Genomic DNA, 12,286 nt, shown 5'->3' on the forward strand with positions numbered 1-12,286 from the left:
CACAAAAATCTGCATATGAATGACCGGTGGCTACGGTATGCAGTGAATAATTACCGAATTTCATTCTCTTTTTTATACTTTTTTATTTGTTATCCCAGTATAATTTTTAAATTCTTTCTGTCGGTTGATTTGGAAACTTTAGGAGAATATGATATCATACGCATAAATTTTTGAGCCGCGCATTGGGAAATCCAACATAGTGCGTTTGCGACCAGCATGGATCCAGACCAGCCTGCGCATCCGCGCAGTCTGGTCAGGATCCATGCTGTTCGCTTTCAAAGCCTATTGCAATTAGAGAAACCATTAGCGAACAGTACGGATCCTGATCAGACTGCGCGGATGTTGGTTTTCTTATGGCGCGGCTCATTTCTAGTATAAATACAACTTTCATGGCACAAAATCAACAGATTCCACTCAACGTTTGTCGAAAAAACATTTAAGTAGCCTAATTCTGATATGTGTATTTTTGTATAAATATATGATTATAAATTGACTGTCTGATTGTATAAATGTATATGAAATTTAATTGAAGGCCATATTGGAAATAAGTTGTATATTATTTGTATTTGTACGCTTAGTAGGCCTATGTAGCCTTCAGAAAATAAAGTTGTTATTATTATCACACGAGCTCAATGTCGGGAACGCAGATTTTTCGGCCTTATCCGGCCTTTATGTATTGACGTAGCTTACGGCCTTTATTACGAATATGATCCAAAGTTTCCATAGTCTCAACTTTTAAAAATTACTCACAAACTCGGGTAGAAATGCTGCTTAATGATAGATTTCGCTTTAAAGTAATAGACCAGTAACAACAACCGGCAACTACTTCGGCATTTATCGACTGTGGGAGATGCCTCGTATTCAATGGATTCTTTGGCTTCTTTAGGAGTTAACATTTTGATATGATGTTGTTGTTGTTTTTATTTAAAAGTGGTTGTTATAAAAGCAAACTATTTCAGAAAAACATTTCATTAATTAATTAATTTATTGGTTTCCAAAAAGATATCAATTTTGTATCCAGTCTAAAAAAAATACAAAAAGGTAATCCAATTTTCAAATCATTTTTTTTCCATTCAGTACAATGTGACTTTTTGACGTTTCTCGTACATGGACATCTATGAAAAGTCAAGGTTTTGTCGAGTTTCTATTGTAAGAATTTAAAACTTTTAAATTATTCCAAGAAACCAGCGCCTTCTTTTTGTAGACGAAATATTTCATTAAACTAAGACAATTTCTACTACAATGTATTATTCTTTAGCATTTTTTTTTTTGGAAACTGTCATCAGATTTATACCATGTACATGTGGTGTAAATAGAAAATTTGTTAAATTTTAAAGTAACTCATGTTTTTCGATGTTTTTGCCAATTTTAGCCAAACTTTTAAATATTTTTTTTTCGTCAAAATTACATCGATGACTATCTCTTTTATTTACATGTACACGTGTATTTCAAAAGATAACTATTGAGTAAGTGAATAGTTACGATACTGTAACTGGATCAGAAAAAGGTTTTTTTTTTTTTTTTTTTGGCAAAATTGAAAAACACGCAGTTACTTCCATCAAGAGATTTATCTGGTCAGCACTGAGTCAATACTATATGATTGATTTAAGTATTAAAACAAAAATAAAGCATTGTTGAAAAAATATTTCTTGATTTTATTTTGAAATGGTTTTTAAGAAACAAAATATTTCACAAGTTAAGCTGCATACAATAAATTACTCCTTGTCAACATCGTCTTGAACTTTCCTCCTGAAAAAACAACAACAACAATTTGTTGAGTATAAAAACAGCAGAAAATGTTCAAATCACAAATATATAATGGCGGAAAAAGTGCATGTGTAGCGAATCAATTCAATCTAATTTATGTATATACATCTCCGACAGAAGAACGAAAATCACTATAGAGAAAGAATAAAGTAAACCCTTTAAACTAATGCATACTACGGTAGCACAAAATTAAGACGGTACCATGTGCGCACACAAAACAAATCTGTATCTCCTCTCATGTCCAGTCTGTGACACCGTAGTTTATTTACATAACCAGCTGCCTTAAACGTTTTGCTATCTCACACTTACCAAAAATGTAGATCACTGTTGCAATAGATGGACATAATTCCGAACGCTGGAGATATGTCTGCTGTATCATCATCCAAAAATTTATTGGTACCAAACATACGGGGATCGGTCCTTGCAGCGTAATTATCATTATAGCTTCTAAAATCAGGCCCGCCATTGACTTCAGTAATATCAAGCCTGTCACTGTAGTTGCCTTTGTCTTCGTGACCAAAGACCTTTCCATCGAATCTGTCAATGTCATAGTCACCAGCAAATCTACCACCACCGTCGTCATTATCAGCTCTGCTATCGCATTTACCTTCGTCGTCGTCACCATCCACTCTGCCATTAATTTTGTCATCACATCCACCACCGCCGTCGTCACCATCCACTCTACCATCAGTTTTGTCATTGCATCCACCACCGAATTCGTCACCATCAACTCTGCCATAGCAACTACCATCGCCGTCGTCACTACCAACTCTGCCATCAACTCTAGATCTGCCATCGCACCCACCATCGCCGTCGTCACCATCAACTTTGTTATCGCACCTACCATCGCCGACATCACCAACAACTTTGCCATTGCATCCACCATCGTCTTTGTCACCATCAACTCTACCATCGCCGTCGTATCCATCAACTCTGTCATCAATTTTGTCATCGCACCTACCATCGCTCTCGTCACCATCAACTCTGCCATCGCATCCACCATCGCCGTCATCACCATCAACTTTGCCATCGCACCTACCATCGCCGTCATCACCATTAACTCTGCCATCGCTCCCACCATCGCCATTGCCACCACCATGCTTGTCATCACATCTACTGTCGTTTTCTTTCGTTTTTGCCTCACCCGTCTGTTCCGTTGTAGCAGAGCTGACATCTTCATTTATCCACCGAACTTTCCTCTCCATCCTATAGTTAGGCTGGCATCCGTGTTCTCCACATGTACAAATACTGGGATTGTAACGGATCGTATCTACGACCATCTTTGGCGGCTTTGGTATTTTTGCTTCACCTGACTTTGTAAATGGTTCAGACTTTTTAGGTGGTCCTGAAATCAATAGACAAATTTCTATACAACCAGATCAGTTACATCTAGTATATATCCATATTGTATACTGAGTATTAAGGGTAAAATTCAGAGCCAGGATTGGGGACTAATCTCAAAATGCAATGATTCTTTTCATTAGTAAATTTCCATATTGAGATCAGAAGCAACCGATCAGATGCCGGGATATGAGACTCCAAATTCTATTTTCAAACGTAGCTTTCGTATATAAATTTATGATATTTTGCGAGTATAAAACAATATGTGAATAGATTATTTAAACATCTGAGACATAATTGACGTAACGTAAGAAATGGTAACAATACTCAATCTATGAACTAAAAAAAACAAACAACGTTTGTTTTACTGTTTGATCCACCAAATCCGTAACAGACCTTTTTCTTGAATACATTTTGTATTGGTTTTACTTTACAAGATTATGATATAATGTACAGATTGGTATCAGGTCTTCAAAGGTTGTATTATGCAAAGATGTCTGAAACGTACTATGGAAAAATTCCCAATGAAAATCGTCCTAAAGTAACTAAGATATTTCAAAATGATAATAAAATCCTATAAACACCCAAGAACACATTGGAATAGTAAATGGTATGAATATCAAAGAAAAACTTTGTTTTTGAAAATATGGATGTAACAGTAATTTGTCATTTCTCAACTCGATGGTATGGTGTAAGAGCACACAAGTCTTTTTTTTTTTTACAGAATTACATATCTCGAGCGATCGACATAATATTTCAAGCGATTGAGATATTAAGTCGATCGCCTGAGAAAAGATGTCCACCGCTCGAGATAATGTATACTGCACTCGGCAAGATAAGCCGAACGTTCGAGATAATGTGTCGTGTGCTCGTTATTTAGTTATTTTTTGATATCATTATGATTATTTCATGCAGTCATTCCTTTGGCAACCCTTCTCCTTAACTGTAAGTGTGTCTTTATTGGTATATTTTCTTTATATTTTCTTAATGTATGCATGCGTACATTTGTTACGAAGTCACGGTGCTTTTTGGTAAAAGATAAACCCATATATAAATATTTTGAATTAGGTTATTCATATCATCAATTTATAAAATAAAACATTTCTTACTGACGTTAAACAATACAGTCATGTGTAATACATTTTTCTGCAGGTGAAACATGGGAAATTTTACACTTGGCAATCACTGCACTCGGATATCATGAACTCAGTAAAGCTAATATGTCACAAAAATATGTTTCTAGATGAAATAAAACTTCACTTACTGTAATGGATGTTGTATAATAAGTTTGGCTTGTACCACTGATCTCTTGTTTCCATTTTTAGTTAATGTATCAAAACTGCTCCTCTCTCTGCATTCACGCTTCCCGGTTACTATGACGTTGGCGTCCTAACGTTGACGTTTCTGACGTTGTACGTCATCATAACATTGACGTAGGACAAGTGACGCAAGTGTAGACGAAGGGCTTCAATTTTCATTGTAATGAAAACATTACAAAAAGGTAGGGAAGGAGCTGACTACATCGGCATAAAGATGACATGTCAATTTTATTAAAGAACTCTCTAAACCACGTGCATTAATTTTATTATTTTTTTTTTGTAAAAAGAAATGCACGAGCAACAGTGGTTGATCTCGCTGTTCTCCGCTTATCTGCTTTTGAAATGTGTTTGAAGGCATTAATAGTTCAAGAAAGTAAGTGATAATGTTGAAATTAAGAAGCCAGTACTGATTCTTTCCCAGACAAGAGTGCAAAGTTAACCGAACACGCATGTATGTAAAAGTTCCCTTTCGCACTCTTTTCTTGAGGTTTTGTCTCGCTCTGTGTCACTCTTGTCAGATCGCCCTGTATCTGCACTGGTACGGGATGAATTTCGCTCCAGTGAGTGACCGCGTTTGTATGTATGTATGTATGTATGTATGTATGTATGTGTGTATGTATGCGTGCGTGTCTGTCTGTCTTTCTGTAAAACACTTTTGAACATGTTATGTTATCATGTTTTTCATGAAAAGGGTGAAATATAGATTTGATCCATTCAATTCAAAACCTGTTGCATCAGACATCTTTAATCAAGTCAGGGACTTTTTAAGACATGTTAATGCGTAGAATTTTGTCAAATTAGTCAGTGAAACGGTTCGTAAGGATGCATTCAGAGACCTTCCTCTACTGTTCTTGAAGGTTTGCCAAGGAAGCTATATTTTCCTGTCAAGAGACGCTGTATATGTAGACCTTAACTCTGCCATTCCTGAAAGTTTACCAGAGAAAGCTGTATAGCTATGTAGACATTCCTTCAACTTGACAATGAAAACTGTATTCATAGTATAAACTATAGCTCTATAATTCCCGAAAGCTTGCCAGTTAAGCTGCATTTTTATATATGTAGACCTTCACTCTATCGTTCATGACGGCATGCTATGAAGTGAAAGCTGTATCATTAGGTAGACCTTTATTCTCTTTTACGGAGGGCTGCCAAGAAAAGCTGTATTATTATGTAGACCTTCACTCTATCGTTCCTTAAGGCCTGTCATGGAAAGTAACATTATTATATAGAAGTTAACTAAACCGTTCATGAATGCTTGTTAACGGAAAACTCGTATTATTTAGGCGTTCGTTATGCTGTTCTCGAAGGCCTGCTACGGAATGTTGTTTATGTAGACCTTAACTTTAGATACCAAGTTGTGAAGGAAAGCTGTATTATTCTGTTGATCTCAACCGTTCCTGAAAGCTTGCCAAGGAAAGCTGTATATTTATGTAGACCTTAACGCTTTCGTTCAAGAGGAATTGTCAAGGAAAGCTGTAATATTTTGTAGACCTTAACTTTACCGTTCATGAAGTGAAGGTTTACCAAGGAAAGCTGTATTATTCTGTAGACCTTAACTTTACCGTTCATGAAGTGAAGGTTTACCAAGGAAAGCTGCAATATTCTGTAGACCTTAACTTTACCGTTCATGAAGTGAAGGTTTACCAAGGAAAGCTGTATTATTCTGTAGACCTTAACTTTACCGTTCATGAAGTGAAGGTTTACCAAGGAAAGCTGTATTATTCTGACACAAAGATTTACTTTGTAAACTAAAACATGCAGGAATTACAAGATCTATTTACAACTGGTATAAAGATTATCTCTCACACAGACGTCAACGTTTTGTACTTCCTGGAGTCAAAACTAACTGGGCTTTTGTAAAAGCTGGAGTTCCTCGGGGTTCGATTCTCTTCTTTTCTTTATTAGTCCCCTACTGGTTGAAAACCAGTTTCGGGGACTATAGGAATGCGCTTTTCCGTCATTCCGTCTTTCCGTCATTCTGTCATTCCGTCATTCCGTCCGTCCGCAATTTCGTGTCCGGTCCATAACTCTTTTATCCATGAAGGAATTTTATTATTACTTGGCACAAATGTTCCCCATGATGAGACGACGTGTCATGTGCAAAACCCGGACCCCTAGCTTAAAGGTCAAGGTCACAATTGGAGGTAAAAGGTCAACAGGGATTTTTTTCCTGTCCGGTCCATAACTATGCCATCCATGAAGGGATTTTAATATCACTTGGCACAATTGTACCTCATAATAAGACGATGTGTCATGCACAACTTTCAGACCCCTAGCTCAAAGGTCAAGGTCACACTTAGTAGTCAAATGTTAACATGGCATGAACAGGGTCTGTTTCGTGTCCGGTCCATAACTCTTTCATCCATGAAGGGATTTTAATATTATTTGACACAAATGTTCCCCATGATGTGACGACGTGTCATGTGCAAAACATTCACCCCTAACTCAAAGGTCAAGGTCACAATTGGAGGTCAAAGGTCAACAGGGCTTTTTTCCTGTCCGGTCCATAACTCTCTCATCCATGAAGGGATTTTAATATCAATTGACAAAATTGTATGTCATAATAAGACGATTTGTCATGCACAACTTTCAGGCCCCTAGCTCATAGGTCAAGGTCACACTTAGTAGTCAAATGTTAACATGGCATGAACAGGGTCTGTTTCATGTCCGGTCCATAACTCTGTCATTCATTAAGGGATTTCAATATTACTTGGCACAGATGTTCTCCATGATGAGACAACATGTCATGCGCAAATCCCGGAGCCCTTGCTCAAAGGTCAAGGTAATACTTAGAGGTCAAAGGTCTAATTCAAGAAGGATTTTGTCTGGAGCATTTCTTCTTTATGCATGGAGGGATTTTAATGTAACTTGACACAAATGTTCACCACCATAAGACAAATTGTCTTGCGCCAGAACCAGGTCGCTAGGTCTAAGGTCAAGGTCATACTTAGAGGTCAAAGGTCAAATTCAAGAATGATTTTGTCCTGAGCATTTCTTCTTCATGCATGGAAAGATATTGATGTAACTTGGCACAAATGTTCACCACCATGAGGCACACTTTTTTAGAATTACGTCCCTTTGTTGTTGCTATAAATAGATTACATTGTAACTTTTTTATTACTGGCCGTAGGGAAAAATCGAGACCACTTTTCTGTGGTACAACATGCATGTTACATCCAATATTTAGGTGTATTTTGATCTATCTCTACCTGGTAAAGATTTTCTTGTGGACTTACATTTTATAGATTTTTTTTTTAGGATTAATTTCACTTTGTTGTTACTATAAATAACTTTTATGATAACTTTTTGTATAATCGGCCAAAAAAATTCCATATGAAAACAACTGTACGTTTTTATATATGCAAATTTTAATCCAAGTGCTTTGTTATATTATATTGTATATATAGTACAATATTGTTTATACATCATTGACAAATATCAGTTCATTATGTTATACTGCAGTAGACAAAATTAGGTGCCTTCCAGTAGGGGACTTTGTATTGCATGGCAATACTTCATTCACTTGTTTTTATCAATGACATCGTAGAAGATATCAGATCATGCAACAAGAATAAATTTTTGGCGAATAAATTTAGCAAAAGGATCGAGTCCAGTTTTATTGGACAGGCTACTGCCAGTTGCCAATTCACGTGCGCTATCCCACTACTGTCCAACACGGGAACTTTTGCCTGCTGTGTTTCCACCCTGGGCCGATACGTTCCTCCTTAGACAACCTGGACCACCCAGGCTCCCCCGAGTGTCCCATATTGATGCCGGGCTTAGTGCGGACGCCCGATCGACACTGACAGGCTGACAGCAGGGCTCCCACCCTCAAACCGTCCTCAGATCCCGGCCTCCAAGTAGCTGGATTACAGGAGTACGCCAACACTCCCGGCCGATTGTAACTCTCGCTAATTTGACTTATAACCCTTCAACTAAAGCATTTCTTTTATTTCTTTATTTTCTATTTTTGTTAAATTTTATCATTAATTCGTCTTTATCTTATCCTAATAGATAAGCGTTGCACATTTTTTTTCAAACGAATAAAAATTTATAAAATATTTATAATAATATTGCCACGTGTACAGAGCCATTTCATATGTTTACGCAAGATAAGATTTTGACAGGCCAAATAAAGTTTACTTTGATTGACAGATACACAGCAATCTGCATATGAATGACCGGTGGCTACCGTTTGCAGCGAATAATTACTGAATTTCATTCTCTTTTATTTTTTTATGTATTATCTCAGTATAATTTTAACATGTTTAAATTCTTTCTGTCGGTTGATTTTGAAACTTTAGGAGAATATCATATCATACGTATAGTATAAATACAACTTTTATGGCACAAAATCAACAGATTACACTCAATGTTTGTCGAAGAAACATTTAAGTAATAAGTATGTATAAATGTATGAATGTATATGAATTTATGAAGTTATGAATAGTTGAATATTGTATGTACAATAGCCTGACTTGAAAATAAGTTATGTATAAATATTTGTATTTGATACACCAATGTAGGCCCCTTGTTCCGTACCAGTGAAAAATAAAAATGATATGAAATATTAATTTTATTTCACTGAAAAATTTCAGTATTTCATTGAAAAGCTTAAAATAAATATATTTCTTTCATAAGACCGATACTATACTTGAATATGCTGACGTAGTGTGGAACAACTGTTCTAAGTACGAACTGGATCAACTCGACAAAGTTCAAAATCGTCTCTTGTTTCTTTAAATACCCCGAAGACAGAAATTCCCTGGGAAACACTCTCAGTCAGACGTTATAAACACCGGCTTATCATGTTCTTCAAAATGAAATCTATTTTGACTAAAGAAACTCGGAAAATGTTCACGGTGTACCTACAAGAACAACCTTATATTTTAATTCGTTTCTTCCCTCTGTTGTACGTGACTGGAATTTATTGAGAACAGACACCCGTAACTCTGAAACATTATCATCATATAAAAGTAATATAAATTTATTTATTTATTGGTTTCCGAAAAGATATCAATTTTGTATCCAGTCTAAAAATGCAAAAAAGTTATCCAATTTTCAAATCATTTTTTTTTTCAATCAGTACAATGTGACTTTTTGACGTTTCTCGAACATGAACATCTATGAAAGGTTAAGGTTTTGTCAAGTTTCCTAAAACATTCTAGTTTCTATTGTAAGAATCTAAAACTTTTCAGTTATTCCTAGAACCGTGTTCCTTTTTTTTTTTTGTACATAAAATATTTCATTAAACTAAGACGATTTCTACTACAATGTATTATTCTTTTGTATTTTTTTTTTGGAAACTGTCATCAGATTTATACCATGTACAGTGTAAATCATTATAGTAAATTTGTCAAATTTTGAAGTAACTCATGTTTTTTGGTGTTTTTGCCAATTTTAGCCAAACTTTGAGATAAAAAATCCTTTTTTTTTTCGTCAAAATTACATCGATGACTACCTCTTCTATTTACATGTACACGTGTATTTAAAAAATAACTATTGAATGAGTAATAACTAGTTATGTTCTTTTGCCACAGGAATAGAAAGTTTTTTGGCAAAATTGGAAACATGCAATTACTTCTATCATGAGATGTATCAGGTCAGTATTGAGACAATACTATGGCTGCATAAAGTACTAAAACAAAAATAAGGCATTGTTGAAAAAATAATTCTTAATTTAATTACGAAATAATTTTCAGAAAACAAACAACAAAATATTTCACAAGCTATGCTGCATACAAAATTATTCCTAGTCCGCATTGTCCTGAACTTTTCCCCTGAAAAAGAAACAACAATTTGTTGAGTATAAAAACTGCAGAAAACGTTCAGATCACAAACATGATTATAATGACGGGGAAAGTGCGCGTGTATAGTGAATTATCGTCAGATCATTCTAATTTATGTACACACTTCTCCAACAGAAGAACGATAAACGCTATGTATACAGAAAAAAAAAACATAAGGAAAAGCCGCTCTAGATTTATTATATACTAATGCATACTACGGAAGCATAAAGAGACACAGACATACGCATATTCAGGGTACCACGTGCGCACACAAATGAAAAATTCATCTCCTCTCATGTCCCTTCTGTGACACCGTAGTTTATTACCATTACTAATTGCCTTAAATATCTTGCTACCTCACACTTACCAACTGTGTAGTTCACTGTTGCAATAGATGGACATAATTCCGAACCCTGAAGAGATGTCTTCTGTATCATCTTCCAGAACACTGTTGATACCAATTATATGAGGATCGGTCCTAGCTAGGAAATTATCGTCATAGCTTCTAGAATCAAGTCCGCCATTGACTTCAGTAATGTCAAGCCTGTCACTGTAGTTGCCTTTGTCTTTGTGACCACAAACGCTTCCACCGGATCTGTCATCGTCATCGTCAGCACCAACTCTACATCACCGTCGTCACCATCAACTCTGCCATTGCATCTATCCTCGCCGTCGTCACCATCAACTCTGTCATTACTTTTGTCACATCCACCATCGCCTTTAACACCATCAACTCTGCCATCGCAAGTACCATCGCCGTCGTCACCATTAACTCTGCCATTGCATCTACCATCGCCGTCGTCACCATCAACTCTGCCATCAATTTTGTCATAGCATCCACCATCGCCTTCGTCACCATCAACTCTGCCATCGCAACTACCATCGCCGTCGTCACCACCAACTCTGCCAACAACTCTGCCATCGCACCCACCTTCGCCGTCGTCACCATGAACTTTGCCATCAATTTTGTCATCGCATCCATCATCGCCTTTGTCGCCATCAACTTTGCCATCGCATCTACAATCACCTTCGTATCCATCAACTCTGCCATTAATTTTGTAATCGCACCCACCATTGCCGTCGTCACCATCAACTCTGCCATCGCATCTACCATCGCCTTCGTATCCATCAACTCTGCCATTGCACACACAGTCGCCGTCGTCACCAACAACTCTGCCATCGCATCTACCATCGCCTTCGTATCCATCAACTCTGCCATTGTACCCACCATCGCCGTCGCCACCATCAACTCTGCCATCGCACCCACCATCGCCGTCGTCACCATCAACTCTGCCATCGCACCTACCGTCGCCGTCGTCACCATCAACTCTGCCATTAGCTCTGCCATCGCATCCACCATCGCCTTCGTCATCATCAACTTTGCCATCATGCCCACCATCGCCGTCGCAACCACCATTTTTGCCATCGCATCTGCCCTCGTTTTCTTTCATTACTGCTTCACCCGTTTGTTCCGTTGAAGCAGAGCTGGCATCTTCATTTATCCATCGAACTTTCCTCTCCATCCTATACTGGGGCTGACATCCATGTTCTCCACATGTACAAAAGCTAGGATTGTAGCGGATTGTATCTACGACCATCTTGGGCGGATTTGGCTTTTTTGCTTCATCTGACTTTGTAAGTGGTTCTGACATCGATAGACTGAAATCGATAGACAAACTATACAAGCGGAACAGTTACATTAAGTATACATATACATGTATTCAACTTGTATATTGAGTATCAATGGTAAAATTCAGAGCCAGGTTTGGGGACCAATATCAAAATGCAATGAATCTTTTCATTAGTAAATTTAAAAACTGAGATCAGAAGCAATCAGGCAGATGCTGGGATACGAGACTGCTCTCCAAACAAGGTGGTTCAAGAAAATTTGGAACAAAGCCTTAATTTCTCTAACATTCTTCTCAAAGAGACTCGTTCACTCTGGTTTTTTTTGTTTTTTTGTAAATAAACTGATAACTGATCCAAATTGTAGTTTCCAAAGTAGCTTTTATATACGCTTGTAATATTTTGCGAGTACAAACACAATATGTGCATGGATTTTTTAAACAT

The 12,286-nt window shown here is 36.9% G+C and overlaps 2 protein-coding genes across 2 annotated transcripts; both read right to left on the bottom strand.

The window, feature by feature from the left end:
- Window positions 1–1,634: 1,634 nt before the first annotated feature.
- Window positions 1,635–10,653, bottom strand: LOC128546075 (protein qua-1-like). Its single transcript, XM_053549140.1, has 4 exons — window positions 10,584–10,653; window positions 9,296–9,379; window positions 2,077–3,112; window positions 1,635–1,749 (listed from the first exon to the last, which is right to left on the bottom strand). The coding sequence occupies exons 1-4, from the start codon at window positions 10,651–10,653 to the stop codon at window positions 1,716–1,718; spliced, it is 1,224 nt and encodes a 407-aa protein (XP_053405115.1). The 3' UTR covers window positions 1,635–1,715.
- Window positions 10,034–11,862, bottom strand: LOC123566389 (protein qua-1-like). Its single transcript, XM_053550387.1, has 2 exons — window positions 10,584–11,862; window positions 10,034–10,207 (listed from the first exon to the last, which is right to left on the bottom strand). Exon 1 carries the CDS (start codon window positions 11,812–11,814, stop codon window positions 10,699–10,701), a length of 1,116 nt encoding a protein of 371 aa, XP_053406362.1. The 5' UTR covers window positions 11,815–11,862; the 3' UTR covers window positions 10,034–10,207; window positions 10,584–10,698.
- Window positions 11,863–12,286: the final 424 nt, after the last annotated feature.

The sequence above is a fragment of the Mercenaria mercenaria genome, chromosome 8, assembly GCF_021730395.1.
Source record: "Mercenaria mercenaria strain notata chromosome 8, MADL_Memer_1, whole genome shotgun sequence".
Lineage (NCBI taxonomy): Eukaryota > Metazoa > Mollusca > Bivalvia > Venerida > Veneridae > Mercenaria > Mercenaria mercenaria.

Bases quoted from the DNA above. Each gene is read 5' to 3' on its own strand.
- LOC128546075 (XM_053549140.1), bottom strand. From the start codon at position 10,653: ATGATACAGAAGACATCTCTTCAGGGTTCGGAATTATGTCCATCTATT. The intron at 9,380-10,583 runs GTAAGTGTGAGG...ATAATGTTTCAG, and splicing joins AACAGTGAACTACACAGTTG to AGTTACGGGTGTCTGTTCTC. The intron at 1,750-2,076 runs GTAAGTGTGAGA...TTGTTTTTTCAG, and splicing joins AACAGTGATCTACATTTTTG to GAGGAAAGTTCAAGACGATG.
- LOC123566389 (XM_053550387.1), bottom strand. From the start codon at position 11,814: ATGGTCGTAGATACAATCCGCTACAATCCTAGCTTTTGTACATGTGGA.